General features: G+C 45.0%; 1 protein-coding gene across 1 annotated transcript in view; it reads left to right on the forward strand.

The window, feature by feature from the left end:
• The window catches only part of Leo1 (LEO1 homolog, Paf1/RNA polymerase II complex component), a 25,793-nt gene that overhangs the window by 3,948 nt on the left and 12,491 nt on the right, over window positions 1-9,354 (forward strand). The window contains exons 2-6 of the mRNA XM_031344406.1: window positions 1,498-2,256; window positions 2,969-3,073; window positions 4,417-4,511; window positions 5,636-5,781; window positions 6,804-6,888. Of these exons, the coding sequence (XP_031200266.1) occupies window positions 1,498-2,256; window positions 2,969-3,073; window positions 4,417-4,511; window positions 5,636-5,781; window positions 6,804-6,888 (1,190 nt within the window). The remainder of the gene's footprint in view (window positions 1-1,497; window positions 2,257-2,968; window positions 3,074-4,416; window positions 4,512-5,635; window positions 5,782-6,803; window positions 6,889-9,354) is intronic.

A 9,354-nucleotide genomic window follows, 5' to 3' on the forward strand; every position in this document is an offset into this window, starting at 1 on the left:
CTCAGAAATCCACCTGCCTCTGCCTCCCAAGTGCTGGGATTAAAGGCGTGCGCCACCACTTCCCGGCTCTTTAAGTGTTTTCAATGGGGCATTAATTAAACTTCTTGGATGTGTAGATTCATTCTATTTGGGTCATTATTTCTCTAGCTACTGCTTTCTTCTGTTAGCATATTTGTTTTACTATTTGATTGAGTTCTTATACCTCTACCTCCCTTCCAACCCTTTTTCATTCTGCAGCCCTCCCACCCCCAACACTAGGTAGGAGAGAAAGAAGGTTAGAAAAAGGTAAAAGAGGGTACAGATCTCTATAAACTGCTTTGTAATGATTAGGGTCATTGTGTTTCTTGGAGCTGGTCCAGTCTCTGCCATCAGGATATCATTTTTTCTTTTCGTCTCTTTGCTCACTTTGCTCACTTGACAAACCACAACGGCAACCAGGAGCAGCAGCAGCTTTCTTGGAGTGCCTTCTACTCTCTTGGGGCTCTGTGTTTATACCCTCTCTGGAGTCCCCAGAATTAAACTATCTGGCAAAAATCACCCCCCTCCTAGAGCAGGAGACGATCATTAATGGTTATAGGCAAACTGAAGCAGCCCCATAGTCCACACCTAGGATTAAAACAAAAATATACTCATATAGCATAACTGGGTTTATAAACAAACCAAAACTCACTACATTCTTCTAGAACTCCATAATGCATATGTGGTGTTCCGATGGGGCCTTGTACAATTTTTTTCTATACTTCCGCTCTAGGCTCTGTTCATTTTCTCGTCCTACTGCATTTCTGGTACAAGGACCACTACCTGCTGGTCAAGAAAATGATCAAGATGAAAGAGGCGATTCAGGACAGCCCAGTAACAAGGAACTGTTGGAGATGACAGTGAGGAGGAGGGGGAGGGGCCTCTCCTCACAGTGGCATCGATGTCACTCTGCATCAAGTAGAGCTCCCTGTACCAGAACGTAGGCTGCTTGCTGTTTGAACTCGTGTGAGAACTAGGCAGTGGCGGGGGACTGGGTGAGGTAAAACACGAAGAGTTCTACATTATTTACTTATTTATTTCCACTTTTTTTGTTTGTTTGTTTGGTTGGTTTTTTGAGACAGGGTTTCTCTGTATAGCCCTGGCTGTCCTGGAATACACTCTGTAGACCAGGCTGGCCTCGAACTCAGAAATCCGCCTGCCTCTGCCTCCCAAGTGCTGGGATACAGGGTCTCACGCTGTAGCCTAAGATGGCCTGGGACTCACTGTGTAGCCTAAGTGGCCTCAAACTTGAGTTGATCCTTTTGCTCTAGCCTCCTGGGCTGCTGAGATTATAGGTGTGGGCTACTGTGCCTGCTTACTTTGAGTCCTTCTGGTTCTTGAAGCTTCTTTGTCTCTGGAGCAGTGAGAACGTTGGCTTCAACAATTTTGCCAGCTCCTGTTTGTCTTTTACCCAGTTGAGATGGACTTCTAGAGCTCCTTCACCCACTGTGTTCTCCCTGTGTTTACATGGTCCCACAGATTCTGATTCCGGGTCTGACTCTGACTCTGACCAGGACAACGGCGCCTCAGGCAGCAATGCCTCTGGCAGCGAAAGCGATCAGGAGGACAGAGGTGAGTCTGGACAGCCCAGTAACAAGGAACTGTTCGGAGATGACAGTGAGGAGGAGGGGGCCTCTCATCACAGCGGCAGCGACAATCACTCTGACCAGTCAGACAATAGGTCGGAGGCTTCCGAGCGATCTGACCACGAGGATAATGAGCCCTCTGACGTGGATCAGCACAGTGGCTCTGAAGCCCATAACGATGACGACGATGAGGGCCACAGATCGGACGAAGGGAGCCGTCACTCAGAGGCAGAAGGTTCTGAAAAAGCACAGTCAGATGATGAGAAATGGGACGGAGAGGATAAAAGTGACCAGTCAGATGACGAAAAGCTGCAAAACTCTGACGACGAGGATCGGGAGCAAGGATCCGATGAAGACAAGCTCCAGAACTCTGATGACGATGAGGAGAAGATGCAGAACACAGATGATGAGGACCGGGCCCAGCTTTCTGATGACGATAGACAACAGCTGTCTGAGGAGGAAAAGGGGAATTCTGATGATGAGCATCCAGTAGCTTCTGATAATGAAGAGGAGAAGCAGAATTCAGACGATGAGGACCGGCCACAGGTGTCCGATGAGGAGAAAATGCAAAACTCGGACGATGAAAGGCCACAAGTCTCAGATGAAGATCGAAGGCATTCAGACGATGAGGAAGAGCAGGACCAGAAGTCAGGTAAAACATTCATGGGAACCGGGGTGGCTCAGGGCAGATGTCTGGGTGCAGCCATGGTCCTTTCTTGTTTCTTTTTAAAGATTTTCTTTTTCATATGCGGATGGGTGTTTTCCCTGCATGCATGTCTGTGCACCATGTGTATGCAGTGCCCATGGAGGCTAGAAGGGAGTGTTGGGTCCCCTGGAACAGGAGTTGCAGCCAGTTGTGGGCCACCATCTCATTGCTGGGAACTGAACCCAGACCCTTTGGAAAAGCAGCCAGTGTTTTTAACCACTGAGCCATCTCTCTAGTCCCTTTTATTCCCATCTTTATTATCCTGTTTTTCACTTTTGTTTTCTTCTATTCCTTCATATTCACCTCCACCCTTTTGTTTGTGTGCAGTTTAATGTATATAGATTTATGTGGCTACCACTATCACGATACAGGACAGAGTGTTACGAGACCTACTTTACAGCCATGTCCCAGGCCTAACCTCATCACATACTGACCTGTGCATCAATATGCTCTTGCCTCCTTGTGCCTTGGCCTCATTAGGTCTAGGATGACAAGCACTGGCTTTGCCAGGTTATGTTTTCTTCTTTGACTTAGCATAATTTGTGGTAGACCAATGCAAACCGTTACCGGTATCATTGCTCTTTTCTAGTCATTGTTGCACAGTTTCCCTGTAAGGCTTGGATGTGATTATGTACACCTTCTAACTCTGCTCTTTTAGAATCCGCAAGAGGCAGTGACAGTGAAGATGAAGTTTTACGAATGAAGCGCAAGAATGCGATTCCATCTGATTCGGAAGCGGACAGTGACACCGAGGTGCCCAAAGGTAGCCCTTTCACTTTGTATGCAGGTTGGGTTCCTAGCTCTCTGTGCTTTTAACTGTCATGCCCTGACAGACCTGAGACGGCATGACTCACAGAGGACAGCGTGTAGGTGCTCAGTGTACTGCAGGCAGCTCCTGCTGGCTCCTGCTGTTAGGAACCTGCTTCTTTGTTACAGTCTGAGGGAATTTATCGGCAGGGCTGAGCCTCTGGACAGTTTGGAAGTGTCAGTGTGCTGATTAAGGAGTGACAGCCTTGTTCCCTGCCTAACAGTGTAACTCCCTCCTTTCCTCCTCCCTCCCTCCCTCCCTTCCTTCTCTCCTTCCTTCCTTTCTTTTTTTTTAAAAGATTTATTTATTTTATGTATATGAGTACACTGTAGCTGTCTTCAGACATACCAGAAGAGGGCATCAGATCCCATTACAGATGGTTGTAAGCAGCCATGTTGATGCTGGGAATTGAACTCAGGACATCTGGAAGAGCAGCCAGTGTCCTTAACCACTGAGCCATCATGCCAGCCCACTTTCTTTCTTTTTAGAATTTTTTTAAAAGAATTATTTATGTATATGAGTACACTATTGTTCTCTTTGGACATACCAGAAGAGGGCATCTGATCTCATTACAGATGGTTTTGAGTCACTATGTGGTTGCTGGGAATTGAACTCAGGACCTCTGGAAGAGCAGTCAGTGCTTTTAACCGCTGAGCCATCTCACCAGCCCCACACATGTCTTTCTATACGTGTGCTACAATGACTTTTTCTCTCCACATACGTGTCACAGTTTCTGACTTTCTACATACATGCTACAGTTTTTTTCTCTCTCTACACACATGCCACAGTGCCCATCCCTCCACACACATGACATAGTGCCTGTCTCTCTACACATGTGCCATAGTGCTTGTCTGTCCACACATGTGCCACAGTGCCCATCCCTCTACACACATGCCACAGTGCCTGTCTGTCCACACATATGCTACAGTGTCCATTTCTCCACATGTGTACCATAGTGCCTGTCTATCCACATATGTGCCACAGTTCCCCTATCTCTATACATATGCCACGGTGCCCATCTCTCCACACACATGCCACGGTGCCCATCTCTCCACACACGTGCCACGGTGCCCATCTCTCCACACACGTGCCACAGTGCCCATCTCTCCACACACATGCCATGGTGCCCATCTCTCCACACACATGCCACAGTGCCTGTCCGGCCACAGTACTCTTCTCTCCCTACCTATGCTTGAGACTTGGGTTTATACTGTTTCCTGGAGCTGGCCCAGGAGTCTTGGGGATGTTAAAATGAAGACCAGATGTTAACACTCTGTATTTTTTCCTCTGCATTGAAGATAATAACGGAACCATGGATCTGTTTGGAGGTGCAGATGACATTTCTTCAGGGAGTGATGGAGAAGATAAGCCCCCGACTCCGGGGCAGCCTGTGGTAAGTGAAAGTAGCTGGCCCATATTCAAGTGAAACAGTCTCAGAGGGGAAGGATCTCTCTAAGAAGAGGAAGTTGTTAACTAAATTATAGCATGAAACTATAACGAGTAGATGACTTTCTTGATTCTTAGGAAGCGTTTGGTTCCAAGGTGGAGAAGAGAGTGCTGCTACCATGAGGTGCCGTGCCTCATAGGGCGAGACCATGAGCACCCAATATTTGAGAACCTTTCACCTAATTGTTTTTCCTTCCTTCCTTTCTTCCTTCCTTCCTTTCTTCTTTCTTTCTTTCTTTCTTTCTTTCTTTCTTTCCTTTTTTAAAAGATTTATTTATTATATGTAAGCACACTGTAGCTGTCTTCAGACACCCCTGAAGAGGGCATCAGATCTCATTACGGATGGTTGTAAGCCACCATGTAGTTTCTGGGATTTGAACTCAGGACCTTCAGAAAAGCAGTCAGTGCTCTTAACCGCTGAGCCATTTCTGTAGCACCCCCCCCAAGTTGTTTTTCTTATTCATGAAAGTAAATGTGTGCTGTGTTAATAATTTTTCCTTCATTCTTTTGTTTTTAAGTTTAGCTTTGGAAGCAGGGTCTTGCTATGTAGTCCAGGCTGGCCTCAGACTCACCACATGTGGATAACCTTGTCTGATGCTATATGATTGGACATTTGTCAGGGACTCTCTGGGAGACAACTGATGACAGCTCTGTACCGAGGCAGCTGGACTCTGCTTGCTTCATCTGAGATGTTCGGAGATGGGGGAATAGCGCAGAGGACTGAGGGTGCATTAGCCCCAAGATAGTATCTAAATATGGTTCTTGCTGGGTGTGGTGGCTCATAATTGTAGTCCCAGTATTGGGGTGGCCGAGGCAGGAGGATTTCTGTGAATTTGAGGCCACCATGGGCTAGGTAATGAGTTCTAGGCCACCCTGGATGACAGAGTGAGATCCTGTTTCAAGTGAAACAAAGAACAAAATAAAACCCAGTGTCTCTTGCTCCCTTCAGTGATAAAGCGTGGAGCTTGCACTGGACGGCCACCCAGTCCCCACAGCTCTAACCTTCTGTGGAACTTGCACTGGACGGTCACCCGGTCCCCACAGCTCTAACCTTCCATTTTCCTGCACTAGGATGAAAATGGCTTGCCCCAGGATCAGCAGGAGGAAGAGCCGATACCTGAGACCAGAATAGAAGTGGAGATCCCCAAAGTAAACACAGACTTGGGCAATGACTTATATTTTGTTAAACTGCCCAACTTCCTCAGCGTAGAGCCCAGGTAAGGATATTAAGATGTCTTCTGGGTGTTGGCTAGAAATATGTGGGTATTAGCTAGTCACGATGGTGCACACCTTCGATCCTAGTATTTGGGAGGTAGAGGCATACAGATCTCTGAATTTGAGGCCAGCCTGGTCTACAGAGTGAGTTCCAGGACAACCAAGACTGTAACACAGAGAAGCCCTGTTTCAAAAAACAAAAACAAAACACAAAGTAAAAAAAGAAGAAAGGAAGAAAGAAATATGGGTGTATGGGAATATGTTTTGCTTACTTTCATTCATTCGACTAACAGATTAATGGAAACTTCATTTATATGCCTGAAAAAGTAAATCAAGCATCCCACAACAGAAAAAGCAGTAGGGAGACCTCCTGACTGTGGCTGTTGTTAGGAGTTTGACACTCTCTTAGGAGTGAGCAGACACCAAGTCTCCAAGACACTTAGTGACTCCTGCAGCCGAGCAGCACTGTAGTGGGAAGCTGCAAGGTCTGCTGGCCACTGGAGCAGCTGCTGTCATCACATTGTAGTTAAGCCTCATTGACAGAGGCTCCAAAGTTAACACTCAAACACCTGGGTCATCCACATGCTTCCCCCACTAGGAAAATGATGTAGGAAGCCGCAGCGCACATGTTCTGTTCTTTGGAAGACTTATATAATATGAAAAATTGAGGATTTTTCTTTCTTTTAGACATTGTCTCATTGTATAACCTCAGCTGGACTGGAACTCGGCATGTAGACCAGACTAACTTGGAACTCACAGGTCTGCCTGCCCCTGCCTCCTAAGTACTGGCATTAAAAGCATATGCCACCACACCCAGCTCTTTAGCCTTGTTTGCACTTTATTTCAAGTAATATTCAAGTAATATACAATATGATTTTTCAAGTAATATCAGAATTTTAAATTTTAGTATATTTTGAATACTCTTTCAAGTTGAGCTTCAAAATATATTGGATATAATAACTACATTGTGACAGTATTCTTTATGAAATATTAGTTAATAGCCTGTTTTAAAAATACTTTGTAGGCCTTTTGATCCTCAGTATTATGAAGATGAATTTGAAGATGAGGAGATGCTGGATGAAGAAGGGAGAACCAGGTTAAAATTGAAGGTACCATGCAGACTTTGCTTTTCTTTTTATAGAGTCAATCTGGTAGACACCAGGTCTCCAAGACTTGAACTTGGAAGATGGCTTTTGTGTTTCTTGTTCTATCAACTGAGTGAGCCGTCTGTCTTCTCAGAATCCTTTTGGTGCTGGGGACTGAACTCGAGCCTTTGCGTATACTCTACATGGAGGTGCGTCTTTGGTCCCTTACGTGCTGGCTGGGGACTGAACCTAGGCCCTCGCCTTGCGGTTTACACTTGTGGGGTTTTTTTGTTTGTTTGTTTGTTTGTTTTGTTTTTTAACTTAAAGCAGGGCCTTACTATGGCCTTAAACACATGATCTTCCCTCCTGCTCTTCCCTCCTGCACCTCCTGAATGCTGGGATTGCAGGCATGAGCTACATGCCTGACTAAGGGTTGAGCTTCTTCATTTTCCGTAGTACTGTATTCCTCACATACGACAGCTTCATAAGTGCCAAAGTAACATTGGTGAAGATGGTTCCTAAGGGCACAGGTGTCTAGAGCTGTTCCGTGACCACTGTGGAAATGTGGAACAAGTGAGAACGGGAATGGAAAATGCCAGTAATTTGTTCAAGATCATCCAACGGGTAGGTTTAGACTGATGGATGGTTTGGACTGTCTCTGCACTGCTGGCTCATCTATCAATATTATTTGCTTGGAACATGTGCACATTGATTTAGAGTTAGCACTATTAATTTTTCATGGCCATTTTAATGTCTCTGACATAATTGTTCTGCTTTTCATTCTTTCCATCATTTATATAAGTTAATGTGGTAGTTCTTTGCTCCTTTTAACTTAATCATTTTGGAATTTTTCTGTTTTCTGTCACGCTGCAGCAGTGAATAGCAGTATAGCCAACATATGTTCCAGTGTAGAATCACAGTTTAGGCATCACCGTTTTGCTCCAAAACCTCAAGGGCTTCTAAGTACAAAGTGTCAGAGTTTAACATAGCTGGCTCTCCTTCAGACTCTCGGGCTATAATTGTATCCCTAGATGCTTTGTTTCTTGAGTGATGGTTGAGACAAGGTGAACAGTCTTCGAGTTAATTGGTGGTGGAGTTAGTTCATTGATGAACCAGGGTTGAGCTGTGTGGCTGTGTGGCTCTGTGAGGTTTTTTGTCTTGAGAAGTATTTCCATGTGCTTCATTTCTGTAGAATTGAGACCTTATAGTGTGTTCTCAAAGACACCTTCCAAAATGTCTTCTCAGATGACAATACCTGTGCTGGTTTGAATGAGAATGGTCCCCAAAGGCTCATCTAGTTACATATTTGGTCCTTAGTTGGTGGAGCTGTTTAGAAAGGATTAGGAAGGAGGTGTCTTGTTGGAGGAGCTCTGTTGCCGGGAGTGGGCTTTGAGATTTCAGAACCCCACACTATTCCCAATAAACTCTCTCTGCCTTATGCTTGTTTGTTCGGGATGTGAGCTCTCAGCTATTGCTCCAGTGCCATTACTGCCTGCCTGGTGCCAAGTTCCCTGCCATGGTGGGCATGGACACTTAGTTCTTTGAATCTGTGAGCCCCAAAATAAATTCTTTCATAATTTGTCTTAGTCATGGTGTTTTACCACAGCAATATAAAAGTAACTAAGACAATGCCTATATATGTGTTTGTATATTATATGTAGCTAACTGTCTTAGTATTTCTAGCGCTATAATAAAATATCATGCCCAAAAGCAAGTTGGAGAAGAAAGGGTTTATTTCATCTTACACTTTCACATCACAGTCCATCACTGAAAGGAAATCAGGGCAGGAACCTGGAAGTAGGAACTGAAGCAGAAGCCTTAGAGGAATGCAGCTCACAGGCTTTCTCCTCTTGTGCAGCATGCTTTCTTATACAACTGAGGATCACCTGCCCCAGGGATGGTATTGCTCAGGATGATCTGGGCCCTCCAACATTGATAATTAATCATGATAATACACCACAGGCCTTACCACAGGGCAGTCTTATGGAGGCATTTTCTCATTTAAGATTCCCTCTTCCCAGATTTGTCTCTGAGTCAAGTTGACAAAACCAACTGTCACTCTAATGTATTGTGCATAAGAAGGGATATAGAACTAGTGACACATTTTTCATTCTAATTCCTTTATTTATTTGTTTGTTTGTTTGTTTTTGCCATAAGGTACGCTTTATTTTCATGAATCATATTTGTATAATATCCCAGGGCAAACCAATGAAATTTGGCAGTTTGATTAGTTGGGGAGTTTCTGTTCAGAGATACTAGGGCCTGTGGCTTCAGCGAACAGTGCCCAGGTTCACAGTGCAGCTTGTAGCTGGGGTCCATCTTGCAGGTGGTTCCTCTTCCATATCACCAGAGTCTCAGAGATGGGGATGGGGTAGGGTTGCGGTGGGAAAATCCTTTAGTCTGTGCTTTTAGGAAATTTCAGTCCTTTTTTCTAGTTCAGTGGTCTCTGGTCAATAGGCTGTTTTCCTGTGTCTCAGGGCTTTTTTTTTT

This window comes from Mastomys coucha, unplaced genomic scaffold (genome assembly GCF_008632895.1).
Source record: "Mastomys coucha isolate ucsf_1 unplaced genomic scaffold, UCSF_Mcou_1 pScaffold23, whole genome shotgun sequence".
NCBI classification, from domain to species: Eukaryota; Metazoa; Chordata; class Mammalia; order Rodentia; family Muridae; genus Mastomys; species Mastomys coucha.